Source organism: Otolemur garnettii, unplaced genomic scaffold (assembly GCF_000181295.1).
Source record: "Otolemur garnettii isolate 467f Iridium unplaced genomic scaffold, OtoGar3 scaffold00034, whole genome shotgun sequence".
NCBI classification, from domain to species: domain Eukaryota; kingdom Metazoa; phylum Chordata; class Mammalia; order Primates; family Galagidae; genus Otolemur; species Otolemur garnettii.
The window spans coordinates 8,699,814-8,719,253 of NW_003852429.1; the positions used below are offsets into that span (position 1 = coordinate 8,699,814).

Consider the following 19,440-nt stretch of genomic DNA (forward strand, 5'->3'; position numbering starts at 1 on the left):
ACTAAGGCAGTGACGTTTCATTAGTGTCATGGACTTGTTCCAGCGTCACAATTTCACTACTTTGTGAACAGCAGCTGCTTTATCACCACAAATCTTTAAAAACTTAATGCCATGTTTTTTCTTAAATTTCTGCAACCAGCCTATCAAATTTTCCCAGTCCCCTCCAATTTGCAGTTTATTGGGGTAGATGTTTGCTTGTTTCATGAGCATGCCTTTCAGGGTTATGTGTTCACTGCGACCCTGACAGAGTGACAATTTTGTTTTTAGCTTAGTGCAGTGTGTTTTATTTTTCATTAACTTCTGTTCATCACTTTCAGTGTAGAACTTCAGCATTCTACCCTTCTGTTTCTTCAGGTATCAAATAGAGGTCATTCCGACACCATCCTCTTCTGTAAGACATTTCATGCTTACATCACCACCAGGTTGTCCAACCTTGTGACTTTCTGTGCCACAGATAAACATAAACGCTTCCTCTTTCTCTTATCACTGTTACCCATAGAGCGATCTGATGGCATTTTTGACATTTTCAACAATATCTTTTTCACCACAGAGCAGAGAATAATAAAACAACAAGTGAGTAAGCAGGTAGGTCTTGGCCCTCTGTGGGGCCCCTGATGAACCTGCACACACCCACACAATACAGCACATGTGCGTGCCCAGAGCATCCAGCCTGCACACGTGTCATCTTACTACCTGGGTGGGCTTGCCTGGGGCAATCTGGGTGTTCCTAGAAAGAATCTATTGCAGTTGAAGGGCTGGGAGGATCTTTTTACCCCTGGGGATAAGGAATAAACTGTATATCTGCATTCTGACTGCCACCTGTCACGAGAGATCAGGTGTGGAATTTTCCACTTGTGGGGCCCCGGCAGCACTCAGGAGTTTTAGATTTTGATGTATTTGGGGGTTGGAATGTTCAACCTGTATTTTGTTTACCTGACCACAGGTGTATTCAGGCCTCCATTTTGTCTTTCCGCCACTTGAGCACAGGAGTTGATGTTTCACGTGCAGATAAGCTTTTGACACAGATGGTAGTGAAATGCACTGGTATTGAGTGAGTTGGGTGTCTCTGGGCAGATGGATATCAATCCATAGCAGTGATGATTAGTGTCCACCTAACAGAACTGCAGCCGAATCTTCTGTGTTGCTGGGGTTTGCTCTAATTCTTATCGTTTGGACTGTGAACCACTGAAACTTCCGGAACAAAGGACAGCAGGGGACATTTAACTAACTTGCAAGGCCCTGGGCCTTGCGTCCTATCCCCTCCTCATCTTTGGCGGCTGATTATTAACCGCTGACCTGAGCCCAGGCACTCAGTTTCATTTGTCCATTGATGTTTTGGATGCTTGGGGAAACTTACAGATGCTCTTTCTTAAGAACTGTGCTATCATAGCACTATTGCTACTTAGTAATGTTTTTAGTCTGGTAAAAAATACCAGGTCAATGAGCAGTGGAAAGTCTCTAATCATACTTGTCTTCTCACCCCCCAAAACCGCATGACGCTCTAAAGGTTTGGCTACTGGGGTGCAATACGTACCTCAGGGGATGAAGAGCCAGTACTGCCAACCTGTGCAGCAGATGATCTTCTGCCAAGACCTGTGAAAAGCAGGGCTCAGTTGTCAAAACCAGTGCCAGGGCGTGTGCAGTTGATCGTGACTGAAGGAGATAAACAGGAGGAAGTCTTGCCTGCAGAAGCTTTCATTCTCACACCAAGACATCGCTTAGGGGATTTAGGATTCAGGCCAGTCATCCCAGACCATCATCCACATCTCCTGGATTCAAAACCAAATTCACAGCCCATAGAGGAAGATCTCAGGCTGAGGCCTGACACGCCTACCTGAACTAGGTTCATGTTTCATTGGATCCAGATTGTGAGTCATGATTTACCAAACTCACAGGTGGCCAGATGTGGACAGCAAATAGGTTTGTTCCCGCTGGCTAGGTGCAGAGATACAGCTAGTCCTCTGCTGGGCTTACATATTAAAAGTGACAGAAAGGTGATAGTAAATGTGGCCTTTTCCATTCCATTTAAATGTCTTTGAGATCAGTGATGGCATCCCAGTGATGGCTAACAGGCAGAAGGAGGGTAGAGCCATCAACTCCAGACTGAAGTTGTCTCCCCCAAGGACAGGGAAATGACTAGAATAAACATAACAAAAGGTTTCTTGGACCCAAGAGTGGAGAGACCACCTAGATGAGAGGGGATTTTCTTGTGATGAGTATTCAGCCCCATGCTCCAGTCTTCCTCCCTGCACAGCCTGAGGAAGCTCAGAAAGCAGGAGAGTAGCACTCCCTTTGAAGCTGCTCCTACAGACTGGAAAGTGTGAATTCTAAAAACTGAGTGGCAGAACTGATGTTTCATGTCTGACAGCAGGAGCCTCAGCAGACTATCAAGCAGATGACTCGTGAATGTTCAAAAGATTGCTGTGTCATCAAGACGTTTGACAACATCTCGTTCCCTGAAGAGATATGCTGGTGACATGCAGAGTGGATAACGGGACTGGCTGAGGAGCTGATTGACCTCTGGACACTGAGGGGTGTCTCATGAATTCTGGGCTCTGCCTTGATCTGGCCTGTCTGACATTTTATCCATGAAGCCACAGAGGCTCTCTGATGCGATTCAGGCAGGATAAAAGCTGGAGGGAGATGATTAATGGAGTAAACAACAAAGTTAAAATTGAAAATAGTTCATTGTGGTTGGCTGGGAAACAGATGGAATTTAGCAGAGATGCATACGGCCCTACACCTAGAAAGTCAAGGTAGGAGGTGAGAAGCTGGCTTCAGAGCACTTTCTGTGAAATCCCAGAGGGGGTGTAGCAGGCCCCAGCTTCACTGGCCACACCAGGAGTACCCACACACGTGTGTACCTACTGTGTGCTTATGTGTGTGCTCCGCTGTGATCAAGCTAAGGGCTGAGATGTGGGATGGGGGTGCTGAGATGTCCCTGCCCATCGAGCTGGCTGGACCACACCCACACTGCTGCCCCCAGTCCTGGGCACCATCCTTTGAGATATGCACGTGCATGGGAGAGCATGGGAAGGAAGGGATGGGGCTGAAGTCCAGGACTGCACAGTAGCAGCCTGGCCCACAGCCACAGAGGTCAGGCAAAGCCATCGGCACACAAATGCAGCCTCCAGGAGCCCACGACAGAGGATACTGGGCCCTCTAGTGCACACATTGCCAAAAAGCCCAACATTTACAAGAGTATCATCTTCTGTGTCATTGCAAGTGTGGTATTTTAACATAAGAGGAAAAATGGGATTCCTGAGGCTGATCTGGGACCGTAAATGTCTTTGTGACACATTCTTAATAGGGAGAATAAGTCCTGAACAAACTTCAGTAGCACTACCTGTATCGCTTTAGGAAAGTGCAGGAAACCTCTATATTCACAGGGTCGGAATTTGTCCAAAGAAATGCAGGCCTGCTTCTCCCTAGGCCCCTAGTCCCTCCCTCCCTCCCTGAGCAGGCTTAGCCCCCTCTGCACTCGGCAGCTGCTGCAGCTGTCAGAAGGGTTGGCGCACCCAAGGGCAGTCAGGCCCGGCTATGTGATACCAAGGGCTGAAAGTGCTCTGTCACCATCAGGAATAAAACTTCTAGAATGCAGGTGTGTGCACGTGCATGAAAACCTGACTTTCCTGAGGTTTTCCTCAGGGATCAGATAGGACTCTAAGGAGTGTAGGCCTGCTGGTGACCATGGGCCTTCTTGTACTGATCTGCTCTGAGGCTGGGTCCTAGCAGTTCACTTGAACCTCAGAAGCCTTATTTCCTTGTCTACAAATAAGAATTATGTAAGATTATGCGTATATATTGTACAGGCATTGAAAAGTTTGTGCCTGTGATAATTTTTAAATACAGTAGAACAGTTGATCACCCAAGGGACTGTAACAAACTGGTCAACATGAGGTGGGCAACAGAAGGAACTAGTCCTGCTGTACTGATAGGTTTATGTGATTGCTTGTCCAGTCTGTGAAAATGAGGTCAATTTAAGAAGCTGGTGAGTATAGGAAGGTGGTCACCTATGGAGGGTCTACTGTATCGTATTTTACACGAAAGTGAAAAAAATCATCAGGTTTTTTTTTTTTAACAGCTTTGACCTTTGCCACAAAGCTCACGTAAAGAACAATCTGGCCCAGCAGGTAGCAATATTGGCAGCTTCCTTGGTCTCTGCTTTTCCTTTTACAGGTTGCCCGGCTTATGGAGATGGGATTTTCCAGAGGTGATGCTTTGGAAGCCCTGAGAGCGTCAAATAATGACCTCAACGTGGCCACCAACTTCCTGCTGCAGCAATGATGGTCTGAGGCTGACACTGGGACCAGCCCAACGCCGAATGACAGGGGCATGGCCCTGTCACCAAATCAGCCTGGAGAACCAGGCATCTCTGGCACTGACATGCCGATAGGGAGAGGGTGGTCCACCCTGCCCTTGACTCCAAGATCATTACTGTTAGAGTATCAAATAAGTTTGCCTTTAAATTAGCATGTATTTTCTATCTTTATTTTTGTATTGGGCATTTCCCCTAGTTTGTGGGATCTGAGAATCGTCTCTCATTCCTAATGTCCTTAAATGCATTAAAATTGCAGATTTCTGCTGGCGGTTGGTGGGCACTATGGATGGGGAGTGGCTGCTGTGACATGTCATCCACATGCCACCTGAGTGTAATAATTGTGAAGGGGGAGAGTGAGATGTTATTTTGGAGAGGACATGTCAGATCATTCTTTAATCTTTTTTTTTTTTCTCAAACTTGTTTTCAAATCTCAGTGGCTGTTCAGTGTCCACACCTCCTCAGGGATGAGGGGGAAGCAGGGAGCTAATTCCTAGCTGTTCCATCCAGGGAGGCTTTCCCAACTCCTTCTTCCCACATCTATTAAAAAGTTATAATAATCAAGTGCTGATTAGAGATTCTGGAGTTCTCCATGAAACTTGGGTTAAGTTTGCTGAGAATATCCAGTTAGCCACTCAGGCTAGGGGTAAAATGGAACAAAGAAAGAGCAGTAGGCTTCTGGAACAAGGTGGGCTGACTACAGAGCGCATGGTGGGCTCAGCCCTAAAAGAAGAGAGATGGTCTCTTGCCTGTGTCCCCACCGCAGGGCTAACTGCCTGGCCCTCCCACTTGCAGCCAGTCCCTCTGGCAGCAGTTTCTCCCAAGACCTGGGCCTTGATCCCACGGTGGCCGCGGTGGCAGGAGGCAGAGCAGACTGCGGAGGATGGGATGCCAGTTGGAGAGGGAAGGCGCGGGACCACCAGGAGGATGAAAAGACCCAAAGCAAGTTGACTGTTAGGATGTAAGGAAATCGTGCGCCTGTTATGTTCTGCAAAATGAGCAGCGTTGTATCAAATTGATGCAAATTTAGATGTGTGATACTTAATAAAGTTTTTAATGTGTTTTACTTTGGGTTTTTTTTAATTGGATTTAATCTGAACCAAATTTTGTTCTAGACTGTACATTTACCACCAAAAAAAAAAGTTTGCCAGACTGCTCACCCTTCTTCAGAAGACTTGAGTGCTTTTTTGAAGTAAAGCACCTTTGTTCCTGTTAAGTGGCACTGCCTGTGGAACCTTCGAGGTTAGTAGCATTACCTGCAAAAACCTGGAACCCTGGCTTCACAGAGGCCCTGTTCTCAGGCTGGTCAGGACCATCGGGCTGCTGGAGATGGGGGTTGATATGACTTCCTAGGAGCTCAGCTGGTCCCAAGCGCAGGGCCCTACTTGAATCTGAGTTCCCTATCTCCCGTAAAAGGAACAGTTGATGGTAATACAACATCCCCAACCACATCTGCTGAGCGGGGCATGTCCAGACAGCCTGAGAGTGTGCTGTGTGAAGGCATGAGCATCCAGGCCGTGAGGAGGGTCACAATCTACTCTCTGTGCTCCTTCATGCAAAGGGACATAGGCAAAGGACAACTTGTATCTAGAAATACCACCACTCCTGTTTCCCTGCTCACCTTCACACAGCTCCCAGCGGGGCAAAACCAGACCGAGGCAAAGTTTTCACAGGGCATGGGTGTAGAGCATGTGCCCTGTCCTTAGTATCACTAATTAGCGGCCTCCATTTGAAATGATCAGCCACAGCAGCTCTTGTGTGCTAATCAGGATCCCCTCCTGAGTATGATTACGGTTACAGATTTTTGTTCTGCCCACAGGACAGTAGTGGCCCAGTGACCCTCTGTCAGAGAGGACAGAGGCCCTAAATGGTGGCACGTGGGAAGACAGCCACAGGGTTTTTCTGAGTACTTTCCTTCTCTTTCCCAGTTTCGTACAGCCACCAAGTCCTGTTGGCAGCCCAAGGTTTCCACTCTTGTCATTCAATTGTCAGGCCCTTCTCTCTTTTCTTCACCACCCGCAGGGCCACTTCACATACAGGCTGCCCCCTTGCTCCTGGCACGCTTTCCTTAATTTGTTGGGGATCCTATTGCTGACCCAGTCTTGCATCCTACAAATACTGATACAAGCTGTAGCCATCCATAGCAGCCCTGAGTATCCAGGAACACCCACACCTGTCAGGACGCAGGAAATCTCTGGTGGCACCCCTGAGGAAGGGCTGTGCATGATGGTGCGTGCCAGAGGAGGATGTCAGTGAGCTGTTTGATTTGGTTCCTGAGATTCATGTAGTCTTTTGATTTTGTGCACATGGTCACAGATTCGGCTTAATTTTCAAGCAAGAAGATTCTAGATTGTGAAAAAAGAAAATAGAAAAATTGTCTACAGTGAACCTTCCTTCTAAAACAGGAAAATCTGCCTCAAAAATTAATTCATAAATGTAGAGTGAGGTTGAGATTAGAAAGGTAAATGTTTTAGGGAAATTGAGCACAAAATTGTGAACTCATTCCAGTGTCATTTAGAATGTTTTCTGGGTCTTTGAGTTTATGTTCCTACAATTATTATTAAATTGAAAAAAAAGTGTCCAAAACTATACACTTGAGTTTTACCTTAACCAGATGGTTTGTGATGTTCAGTTTACAAGAAATAGAAGGTCATTTTCTTCACAGTTTCCCCGATAACCATGTTTGTATAAAACAGTGGTTCTCAACCTTTCTAATGCCGCGGCCCTTTAATACAGTTCCTATGGCCGTGACCCACAGGTTGAGAACCACTAATATAAAAGGATGGGCCAAGAAAACCAAAATCAGCTTTCTGGCTCAAACTAAAATTCATTTCTGAAACTCCAATGTTAACATGTGAAACAACTGCCACACTCACACGAATGTACCACCCTGCTTAGATATGTGTACAGCCCTGCGTGGTGGAGAATCAACCCTGACAGCTGGATTGGGATGGTGCCACTAACAGAGCTGGGATTTCAGGCAGAGGGAGGGGCTAGAAATCAGTCTGAAAGGAGGCAGGGATTGGACAGCCAGGTTGAGGTCCTGCTATAGCAATAAGGAACTATGTCAGATGACAGGGAACTTGGACAGAGGTGAGAGGAGGGCTGATGATGGGAGCATGTGGGATTGCAGCATCGCGTGGAGACAGAGGGAGTGGGAGAACCAGGAGCATACAGCCCCTAGCTTTGGGTTGGTGACACATCAAGGTGGCATGAGTGCTGCAGGGCTCCAATGACAAGAGCTGGGATGTGAGACCCAGTGAGGAAGCCAAGGTGGGGGCACAGGCTAAACCAGGAAACCAGGGGGGGAGGGAGAGGAGCACCCATGACAGCTGGAGACCCAGGCCCAGAAAGTGCTCAGGGGCCAGTAGGTGGGGTCACCACTTCAGTTCTCTAGAACTAGAGGAAGGAGATGAGGGTGAAACAGGAGGGAAACTGAGTAAGCTCATGTCTTAGAGTTTCTGGCTTGTCACTAGAGAAGGGAGGAGGAGCCCAAGTGTGTCTGGGAACTTAGGGAGCTCGAATGGAGGTCTTCAAACAGGAGGAAGGTGTAAGGAGTCTACATGGACCAGAAACAAAGGCTTTGGCCACTTGTGTGTATTTACTGCAGTCCTGTGGTCTGCTGAGCCCCTGCCCATTGGGAATGATGATGAACTGAACTTGGCCTTGCTCACCTGGCTCTGCAAGACCAAACACTGACACCAGCATCTGCAGGAGGCAACAAAGGTGGCCACTGCATGGCCAGCAGGAGGAAGGCGCAGCGCATGCCGGAGACCTGCACTCCCCAGCAGCTTGTAGGCAAAGACTGAAAAGGTGGGGTGTATTTCAAGACAGCAGACATTACAGGCAGAATCACAAGTCAGTGCATGGAAGTTGTACATTGGTTTGGCCCAAGAAGGAGACTATCTTGAAGCACAGGCCTGTGGGTCACAGGCAGATTCAGAGATCCTTTGGCTAGCCATTGGTTATGGAAGCAAGGCCTTGTCTAAAAACTTTAGGTCAGCAGAAAGGCACATTAGGGTTTGGCCTGTGGGCAGGACTCTCTCCAGGCTCTTAGGAAGAAATTTAGAACAAAGAATGGTGTCAGGTTCAGGCCTCAGTTCCCTCATCTGAGATCTAGACAGTGGTTGGTGTTTTCCATCTGGTGAGGGTCTGGGTTTCTGACTCAGGAACCAAATTAAAAATAACCAAAGATAGGATGTTATCTTTTAGTTTCTATAGGGAACTCAAACACCTATGACCCTGGCTTACTTGGGAGACTATTGCTGTACATTGGTGTTCCCTTCTTGCTGAACAGATTGTTTTAAGACTAGCTAAGTGTATGGGATTTCCCTTGAAAGGGCTCAAGACTTTTCCTTGGGAGGGCCTGGCAGGCCCCTATGAGGGGTCCATGCTCCATCTCAGGAATGTCACAGGTCCTAGAGATTTAGACAGAAATTGTCCTAAGAAACTAGATGGAGCATACAGGTCCCTCCTGATTTTCTCAGGCCAGCCTACAACTTCCAGGAAGACCAGTTGGTTCTGTGATGTTTCTGGAATGTTCTTTCTGAGCTGATCTAGGTATTTGAGTAGACTTGGAGTTGGAAAAAAGAAAAGCTCAGGCCCCAGGGGGAAGAGTGAGGGAAAGAGGTCTTCAATAGAAATCTCCCCGGGCTAAAGCCAGCACTTTAGTTACCTGGAGACCCATCCTGGTCCTCACACAAACACAGAAGTACCTTAGGGGCCCTGGGAGACTGTTCTCGGATAGCCAGACCCAGACACTCCAGAGCCTTCTACTTCAGCAAACATATTCTGTGACCTGTAGTCAGTGAAATGGAAAAAACCTCCAGAATCACATGAGCCAGGTGGTGGAGAACTCTCTTCCACTGGATCAATGTCTTACCCAGAATTTTTAGTGCCTCTGCTGACCAGGCTGAGCGGAGACCCCATGCCCTAAGTATTTTGGTGGCTCGCAGGTAGGTACAATGTCAAGAACTAGAAGAGAACATTTATTTAGTTCAAGCCCACATTTTCAGGTGAAGACACAGGGTCCGGGGGGCCGAGGTAACTTAGCAGGGAATGGTGGGGAAAGATGCACTTGAGAGCCTCCCAGCAACAAGACGGTGGGAGGAGACAGGCACATCTCCCAGGGTGGCCTTCAGACTGCCCATCCACACCATGCCTAAGGTCATCCCTGGACCAGCCTCCCTGCTCTGTGCAGAGAAACAGGCCAGAGTTTCCTTCCAAACCCATTACATGTCCCTGAAGCTGGCTATCTCCAGCACTGCCATCACTTACACAAGCTCATGAGACACCCAGGTAAGTGGAAAACTAGGGGCCCGGGAATCAAAGGTGCTCTCCTGGCACTAAGGACAGTGTCCTTGAAACTCCCTTAACTGGGTTGGTGGTGATGTATTGTCTCCTCCTAAGATTAAATTGGCATTAAAGATGATTCACATTTGCAAAGGTGACCAGTTGGAACCTGAACAGAAGGCTAGAGTGGATCTCAGGGTCTTTAACTTGATGTCTTTGTGAACCCCTGGCCCATTGGCCAAAGACAGACCCCAGGCTCAATGATGTACCAAAGACGCAGATGTCCAGGAAGCCCTGGATTGCTCCCTTAGCTGCCACCCAGTGTGTTTGCTGGCCCTGCTGCAAAGCGGGGAGCCCTGGGAGGTGGTGGCAATGGGGAACCTGCTACCTTTTCCTTAGGGGTCCAGCAAAGCCACTTCCTCCTCTGCTGATCAGATCCAGCCTGTCAGAGAGGCCTGTCACAGGTGGGAGAAGATCTTGTCATCCCCTACCCCAAAGCAATCATAGCACAGCCCACAGGGTGGACTTTTCTATTTGACAAAGTTTTCACTTCTTCACAGGGGCCCATGCCTAGTGTCGCTCTTTTGCTATCTTGACAGTTCTGCACATGGAGTTTTTATTGTAAGATTATAATGTGGTATGAAACAAAAGTACCATGTTGTATCTGAAAGTTGACAGGCTGATGCTGTCCATGCAGATTCTGCAAAACCCACATTTGTATAAGCTATTGTTTAAGGAGGGCTGACCCCAATCTTTCCCATGAATAAAGCTGTCAGGAGCACAAGGTCTCTTGCAAAATAGGCCAAGTCCACTGGCAGATACATTGTTGCCTCCTTGGCAGGCAGGCCCTGTTGTACCTATATGTGTCCTGAGATGAATGTGGTATGAACACTATTAGACCTGTTTAGGAATAAAAAGCCAAACAAATAAATGAAAAAGCCAACCTCTTTGGAAAACCAGAGTGTGAGCAGCTAAGGCCTGGCCTGCAGCTCCCTGGGAAGAGATGAATGTTCCCACAGACTACCCAGTGTGAACAGAACAAGGGTTTGGCTATTAAAGATAAAATTTAAAAAGAATTAAGTCAAATACCCATCCCCAAACTATCTTGTTTCTGATTATGTGAATGTCTATTTCAAATTATAACAAATTTGTATTTACTAAATTTATAAATGCAGAACTCAAAAGCCAGTCCAAAATCAAAAAACCAAATCTGAAGATACACTTGCTTTGGGGCAGAGGTAGGCAGTGGGTAGGACTGGGAACGGGCACCCTGAGGGCTTCAGAGCACTAGTAATTTCTATTTCTGAAGCTAGGTGGGGGAGTACAGGGTGTCTTTTACTAATTTTTTTTAATATCTTACATATATGCTATGTAGTCTTAAGTTTAAACTCTCCTAAGAAATGTAGCCTCCTCCTTATAGGCATTTCCAGGCTTCTCCAGAGGCTCATTCAGACCCTGCCCCCCTTTACCTTGAGAGAGTTCCAGCAACCTGCTAGAGGTGCCCCGGTCAGGATTTTAAGACAAGCCTTAAGCATCTAGCAGATGCTCTGAAGTCTCTGCTGTGCACTGCTAAGCCTGATGCCCAGCAGGAGATCAGTGGTGCCACTAACACCAGAAACAGGCTCTGTGTGGCCGAGCCCAGCACCAAGCCAGCCCTGCCCCAGCTCCTATCATGGACGAATCCCAGAGCCCTGGTGAGTACACGGTAGGAACAAAATACGACCCCTGCCCTCCATGGGGAACTGCCACTATCCTAATACAGGTGGTACCTGCCAGAAGCTCTGTTGTCCTGTGCTGGAGACTGGTAGTCAGACAATTATAATAACATTTTTTTTTTTTTTTTTTTGAGACGGAGCCTCAAGCTATCCCCCTGGGTAGAGTGCCATGGCATCACAGCTCAAAGCAACCTCCAACTCCTGGGCTCAAGCGAGTCTCCTGCCTCAGCCTCCCAAGTAGCTGGGACTACAGGCGCCCGCCACAACGCCTGGGCATTTTTTGGTTGCAGCCGTCGTCGTTTGGCGGGCCCGGGCTGGGGATTCGAATATAATAACATTTTTAAAGTACAGTGTAGCTATATCCATACACATACTTAAGTATTTTGTTTTAATTTAAGACATGTCAATGCAATTAATTCACCAATCTTCTGGTGTTGCCATGGCCAAAGCATTTTAAAAATAATATATAGTTCTACTGGTTAGAAATCTGAGTATTCTTTCAGGATCCACACCCATGATTCAACATTTATGAGTTCCAGTTTGGACTTCGTTATCGAAGTTCAAGTGAGAACTTAGTAAAGTCATCAGAGCTCATATTTCTCCTGGATTATTGCTTTTTCCCCCAAACTCTCACGGTCACAGCTCTAATGCCCCTTTTGATTTCAGGTTTGGTGGTGTTACCAATTCATCTCTGTCAGATTTTCCGAAGCATTCCAGTCAGTTCTTTAAAAAGCCACTCTTTTTGCCTTTATACTTTTCACATAATGAAATTATCTAATTATAATAGTTTTATTTCATTTATACTAATTTATATCAGTTTTCACAGTAATTAAATGATTCGATTTCAATGACGGTTGACAAAAGAAGGTCTGGAACAAGCACCTCTTCCTCCCGGAGAGGGAAAGCTTCTGGGAGAGGCCAGATAAGGTGTGTGTCTAGGTGGCCTACACCTGCAGATGGCAGATCGGCCAAGAGAATTTCTCCATGAGCAGAGGAGAGAAAGTCGCTCAGACGGGGAGAATCAGAAGAGAGGTCTCTGAAAGGGCAGATTTAGACAGCCAAGGGGCCTCTGCCCTCATTTCTTACTCTGCTTCCCAGATGGGCCCTCCAACCCTCACTGAGCTTGAACAGATAAACTCTGGAGCTTCACTAGCTCCGGGCCCAGAGGAGGAGAGGCTTCCTGCTCTGTGCCCCCAGCAGGAGCCTCCTCCTGGCACCCCTGCCATCTGCACACGCCCAGGGTAGGGAAGGGCTCCCCATGGGCAGGTGCACTTGATTTTTAGCTCCTAACCCAGGTATGCTCAGTCTTGCTCTCCCCAGCTCTAGCCCCAACCTCTTTTGGGGGGCTTCCACAAGGCCCACCCCCAGCCTTTGTCTTCCTAGGCAAGAGTGCGGACACTGAGGGGGTTTCCACCAGGCCCACCCCCAGCCTTTATCTTCCTAGGTAAGAGTGCGGACACCAGCAAGAGGCCACCCACACAGAATACAGGAGGAAAGCCACCAGGATGGACTAGGACAGGCACCTGGCCAAGCCCACATACTCACGGGACTCTCAAGCTATAGACACTTATGGTCTCACCTCAGAAACGCAGCGGTTCTCAGAGTCCATCAGAGGTCTCCTGACATCCTCATTTCTCAGAGGAAGTGGCACCCAGAGCTGTCGTCACCCACAGAGGCCACCTGGGCCCAAGCAGGCCTGAGCCCCATGTCTTGGGCGGTCCCAGCTGGAGGAGTCCCCTTTGCCCACTGGCTCTTCGTAGGAAAGTGTTTGGGGGAACTTGACCTCTGACCTCCGTCTACTCCCCCCACCCCCCACCAGCTCTGCCCCGTGGAAGCACATCAGAGTCTTCTGCAGCACATGGCACATACGCACCAGAACTCTCTGAGTATAAGACGTGGACAAACAGGCAGAGATCCTAGACCCCAAGGGTGTGATCAACCGGTCAGGCGGGCAGGCCAGCAGGAAGGACAATCTTTAAGTTGCCACACAAGCTCTACAAGAAAGGTGGTTGATAGATTTGGGTCATCAGCTTAATCTAGGAAGGCACATGTGTGGAGCCCCATGGCCATGGAGCACCCCAGGGTGCCACCTGCCCCTCCAGGGGCCCCTGGGAAGTCTCTAGAAGACAGACCACAGGCTCATCCTCCTGCATGAACACCACACACACACTCGCCTCATCTGGGACAATCTTAGCTCTCGGAGATACCTAAGGGGAAGAATGGAAAACATTTGCTTCGTTTTGGTTTCCATAGTCTTTCAACAGTTGGCAGGAGGCGCACCATTTGAAAGAAGAGAGCGAGATCCATTTATTTTCCTTAAATAGGGTAAAAAGATTAAAAAGATGACAAGTGGCTAAGTCGCCAGCCAAATACACCTAAGGTGGCAGGTTCGAATCCAGCCCGGCCCACCAAACAACAATGATGGCTGCAACTAAAAAATAGCCGGGCGTTGTGGCAGGCACCTGTGGTCTCAGCTACTTGGGAGGCTGAGGCAGGAGACTCGCTTGAGCCCAGGAGTTGGAGGTTGTGAGCTGAGATGCCACGGCACTCTACCCAGGGGGACAGCTTGAGGCTCTGTCTCAAAAAAAAAAAAAAAAGATGACCAAAATTAGCTCCGGTATTGGAACAGTCAGGGTGCATACAATGAAAGGGTTTCCTGGGAGCCCTGGAGGCTGCGGTCCCTGACAGGGTGCCAGGAGGGTTGGTTCCTGCCGAGGCCCCTCTTCTTGCCTTCTTCCTGTGTCCCCACATGGTCTTCCCTCTGTGTGCTGTGTCCATATCTCTTCTTATAAGGACACCAGTCACACTGGATTAAAGCCCACCCCATAACCTCATTATAACTGAATTCCCTCTGTAAAGACCCTGTCTCCAAACACAGTCACATTCTGAGGGACTGGGGGTTAGGACTTCCAACATGTGAAACTGGAAGGGACACAACTCAGGCCTTGATGGATATCTTGGGCATAGGGGTAAGGACACTGCCATGGACAAGTGACCCAGCACTCCACAAAGACCAGCAATGGCTGGGACAGAGAGAAGGTCCCTTTTGCTTCCTGGGCCACTTATAATTGGGCCATCAAATACTTCAGGCAGAGCCCCTTCTGCCCTGCCCTCTGTGTGACTCTAGGTGTCACTTCCCAGTAAAATGAGAAGACTTCCTGCTCAGGAAGAGGGAAACGGGGAGCCCAGCTGTGTCTCCTAAGCTGCTGGGCTCAGTGTCATGGCATGCTCTTAATACTATTGAACATGCCAGCTACTAAGCGATGCTCCAACTTCGCAAATGATTAATAAAGGTTTCAAAATACTGTCAATGCTGGCTGCACCCGCTGGTCTCAGGGACTGCTCCCATCTCACTGGGAAAGAGGCAGAGGCAGGGGACAGGCAGTGCCCTCCAGGGTGCTTGGGCCCCCACAGCCTCCTGCTGTCCTTCACTCCTGCCAAAAAATGTTAGTTTGTAAAAGGGCTGCTGGTGAGAGGAGCCTCTATCATCTCAGCCTCTTCGGAATCTTCACCTCTGCCCTCTTCACTGTCCCTTCCCTTAGGGCTCTTAACTGCAACAATTTATCTCTGGTTAAAAATAAACAAAAAGGCCCCATCTCTATCCTCCCATCTGATTTCCTCCTTGAAGACAAATTTCAGGAAAGAGTTTTGACCCTTGCTGACCCCCTCGGTTGCCTAGAGCCTGGCCCCAGTCCTGATGGCCATGCTGTGCCCGAGGCCATGGCCTGTCGGGGCTCCGGCCACATCTTTGGCTCCTGTGGCTGTCCCAGCAGAGCCCTGTCTAGTTGTCCTGCCACTTCTCAGCCTCTTCTGGGGGATTCTCAGCCTCTTCCCTCCCCTTAAATGTTGGTGGGCTTCCTGGCTCCCTCCTGACGTGCCCTAGGCCTTCTTGTTTTGTATTCCAATGCTTTGACCCCAATGCTTGGGGTCTTGCTGACCCTTAAGAGACCACTACTCAACCCCAGCGATAGCCAGTTCCTCCAGGTAGGAAAGGTTACCCTGGGCCTAGTCCTAGACAAACAGGGGAGCCCCCGAGTGCCAGACCTGCTGAAATGATTCAGACCCAACCCTTCAGGCTCACACCCACACTCTGCCTGGCCCTTGGTGGCCCCTGGTGGCCCTGTGTGGGGTGGGGTGGCGGGTGGGGAGGTGGGAACTATGAGTAACAATGAGCTTAAGCCTACATTTCAGGACAGCCTACCTCAACTCGCTCTGGGAAAACTGCCCTCCTCAGGTCTCCCAGATCTGTATCACCCTCCATCTCTCTTCCAGGCTTCAAGCCTGCTGTGTCCCACTTTTACACTGAACACCTGTCCTGGGACACCCATGCCCATTCTGCCACCCCCAAACTACATCTGACTTTGTATTCCCTATCTCAGAAAGTGACACCATCCATGCAGTCACCCAGAGCCAAACTGGGAGCCCCCAGACTTTCCCTAACCTCTTTTCCTACATCAACGGATACCCACTTAGCACTTACACACTTAGCACGTTACCCCATGAAGATCTGATTTCAGTTCTGTCCCCTACTGGTCTACGCAAGCTATTTGGCTAAAGAGGATATTTGTCTGACTCCCACTGCATCCCTGGCACCCAGGACCACACTTGGAGAAGGTAGGAATGAGCGTGGAAGGTGAGGATTGGCCTAGAGACAAAACTGTATGTCATTGGAGGCAAGGAGTGTCCCCAGCTTGCGCTTTCCACGTGTCTTCTTCCCTCTCTCTGATCCTCTCCTGTTTTGTGGAGAGCAGTTCTATATGCTTGGGGTTAGCAAGTAGGGCTGGGACTGAATTTTTGACCACATCCGACCTCATCAGTCCCCAGCATTTTACACCTTCTGTGCAACCCCCCAGAGGGAATCGTGTCAGTTACTAACAAACACACATGTGCACACACACACACACACACATAAGGGCACCTCACTCCCCTGGGACCAGCCACACCTGCTGCCTGTCCCCTCACGGAGCTACAAGAGGCAATAGCACACGTGCCAGGGCGCCTTGGGACGGAGGGAGCTGAGCCCTGGAGGACGCTGGAGGCCTTTGGCATTTAGAAAGTGTAACTTTCCAGATTTCAACAATCACAGAGGAACCAGGGCATCTGAGTCATCAAGCACTGGTGTCACCTGTGGTGTGACCTGACCGGGCACCGCAGGGTTGGTGCGCCTGAGGGAGCACAGCCTGTCCCCTAGCCTGGCTGCCCACAGCCATCACCTGCCAGAGGAGCTCTGTGCTCTCTGTGTCTGTCCCATACACTGTCACTTGGTGAAGTAAGAAAAACAACCGTTGTGAAAGCTGCACAGTGATTCCTCGTGGTGGGCAGCGGTACCCAGGAAGTCATGGCTCTCGGTGGCAATGTACTTTCTGGAGAAAGCCAAGAGGCTGTAGGAACATTTGAGTGTCTATGAAGCCTTCTGTCTGGCCTTGGGCCCCACCTCAGGTAGTCCACCCTCTGCACACTCGGGACCAGCAGAACCTTCTAGACCGTCTACCTCAGGCTCACTGATTGCCCCCAAAGTACCAGTTCCCACCTCGGCTGCTCTTTGGGAACAACCTGTGAGAAGATTTCAAAAACACTCAGGCCCAAGTCCCTCTCTGAGAGACTCTGATGGAATTAGTCTTGGCCACTGGCTGTCACCCTTGAGCATAGAGGGCTTCTTAGACCAAGGCTGCCTGGCTGGGTGGGCCTGGGAGGGCCTGGTCTGTTCTCCATGAGCCCCACTGGTGCCAACATCACCTCCTGAACCACACTTTGAGAGTCACTGCTCTAGGCTTGGATAGGCTTGGAGTGTGGCCTGGGCACTAGCACCTCCCAGCCCTAGTAATAAAAACAGTCACAGCCATCTCCCCCGGACAACATCAGTGACCACAATCTGTTTTCGTTTTAATGGTTTAATGATTTCTTTGGTAATAAATGATTTACACCACTCATGTGCTTCACAGAATCCCCACAATAATCCCTCAAGGGCAACGTGACAGTCCCCTGTACAGAGAGGACAGTTTCCTTTCATGAGTAAGAGAAATGAGGTGTAGGCATGGATGCGAGTCCTCAGCAAGGTAGGTCTCCCTCCTGCCACCCTGAGCCCATGTGTCCTCACTCTCCTCAGCCTGGAGTCTCCCCAGCTGGTTTGAGCCCCAGCCTGCCCTCTCTGCAGACAGGGGCCACTACCCAACAGGAAAGCCACCGGCCCGCATGGCAGGGTCACCAATAGGAGGTGTGTCCCGGCTGTGCTCCCTCTTCCTGTCAGACCTAGGATCTCAGGCCTCCTTCCGGCTCCTGTTTTGTTCCCAAATACTCTCCGGATACGATTCTCTCCTTCCTGCTTCCTCACCTGGTAACACATGGGGCACAAAACAGCTTTGGAACTGCAGAGTGTGTGGCCAGGTGGGTGCGAGAACGCTTCAGGGGTTGGTCCAGGAGGGTCTGTAAGGTCTGGAGGCAGCCAGAGCTGGTGGCCCTCTAAGAAGGCAGCTTCTCTGCCCCTCTTTACCACCCTGCTAGGTGGCCAGACCCCTTTCTGGGCCTTTCTGCCCCCTGATAAGTGTTCATCAGCACAAGTGTGTTAGGAGTGTGACCTCTGCATTTAACCCTGCCAGGTGTGGGTGCCTGTAAGATTTGTTCAATGTGCTGACCACAGGCCACCATAGGGACCTTCCAGCTGAAGTCCCTCACTCTGAAATTCACAGGGCCCCAAGAGCAGGGTTCCAAATTATTTGAGCCTTCTGCCCCTCTGCCTCCCAGCTGGAAATGATACCATGGTGGGCTCTGGGCATCACATCCTTGGGCCCCCAAGTTCAAGGTAGGACCTGTCGGGTCACAGTGACCCACAGCCATGTTTCTGTAGGTAACTTTGAAGCTGAATGTCCTCTTCTGCTCAGAGCCTGGTAAAGCCAGAGGCCAGGGGCAGAAGTGGAGGTTCAAGTGCAAGCTCCTGAGGGTTCTTATGGGGTGCCCCAAAGCAGATCTCATGGGGGAAATTAGCCCCATTGGTTCAAACCAGCAAGAACATCTGGGGCAGGAACTCCCTGCCTGGCATGGAACAAGCTGCCGAGGGGTGTCAAGAGAAGGCCATAGACACAGACTTCGGAACTTGTAATCTAGTTGTTGGGATGTAAATGGAAAAAACTGTGTTTACTAAACCAACAGCCAATTCCCAGTCAGGTGTCCTATAATTTAATTCAAGTCTCACGCTAACCACCCAGAGTTAGCACAGACCCCACAGGGCTGGGGGTCCCCAGATTACCCACAAGTTCTGTCCAACTTGGCTACACATGGAAAGTTCGATGATTTGCTGTGACAACAGTTCATAGAACTTGGAGAACTTTGCTTCCTGCTGCCAATTTATTGTAAGGGACATTATAATGGATGCAGATGAACAGCCAGATGAAAAGGCAGGTGAGTCCAGAAGAGTCCTGATCTGTCCCCATGTGGTTTGGGGTACACCATCCCCCCAGCATGTGGAGCTCACTAACGCAGAAGCCTTTGGCACTGTGTCAGGGAGGGCTCCTGTGGTGATGCCATCTTGGATTCCCAATTGATCAAAGCATTGGCCTTTGGTGATTGAACTGTCTTCATCCCATTCCCCCTCCCCAGAAATCAGGAAGTGGGGCCGAAAGCTCCATCCTGCTAATCACAGCGCTGGCTATTCTGCCTGGTCCGGGCAAGAGTCACCCAGTTTGGCATAGACTCTGGTATGGGCGAAAGGGCTTAAGATGAATAACAATAGACACTTCTCTCACCCTGTCGCTCAGGGAATTCCAAGCTTTAGGAGCTCTAGCCAGACCTGGGGACACAGATCAAATATCTGTTCCTTATTATATCACAACATCACAGGACCAGACCCTCCCTATTCAAAAGAGCATGGCCTGGAGTTCTACCCTGAAAAGAATTAAGTGTCCAAAGTGTGGTCAGAAATTGTGAGATGAAGGAAGCAGACCAAGGACTAGGACCAGGACCGGAAGCAGGTCACAGCGGGACAGGTGCCAGGGAAGGCTTAGACGCAGGACTCATCTGGACTGTGAGGGTCCAGGAGTGAGAAGGAAGAGTGAGGGACCAAGTCAAAATGCTCCATAATTTGCTTCAAACTCAAAGAGTTGCCATGGCAGATTTGCTTCT

At 49.4% G+C, this 19,440-nt stretch overlaps 1 protein-coding gene across 1 annotated transcript in view; it reads left to right on the forward strand.

The window, feature by feature from the left end:
- The window catches only part of UBAC2 (UBA domain containing 2), a 173,821-nt gene extending 168,437 nt beyond the window's left edge, over nt 1–5,384 (forward strand). Inside the window, exon 9 of the mRNA XM_003789594.3 lies at nt 4,180–5,384. Within this exon, the coding sequence (XP_003789642.1) occupies nt 4,180–4,287 (108 nt within the window). The 3' untranslated portion in view covers nt 4,288–5,384. The remainder of the gene's footprint in view (nt 1–4,179) is intronic.
- The last annotated feature ends 14,056 nt before the right edge of the window (nt 5,385–19,440 follow it).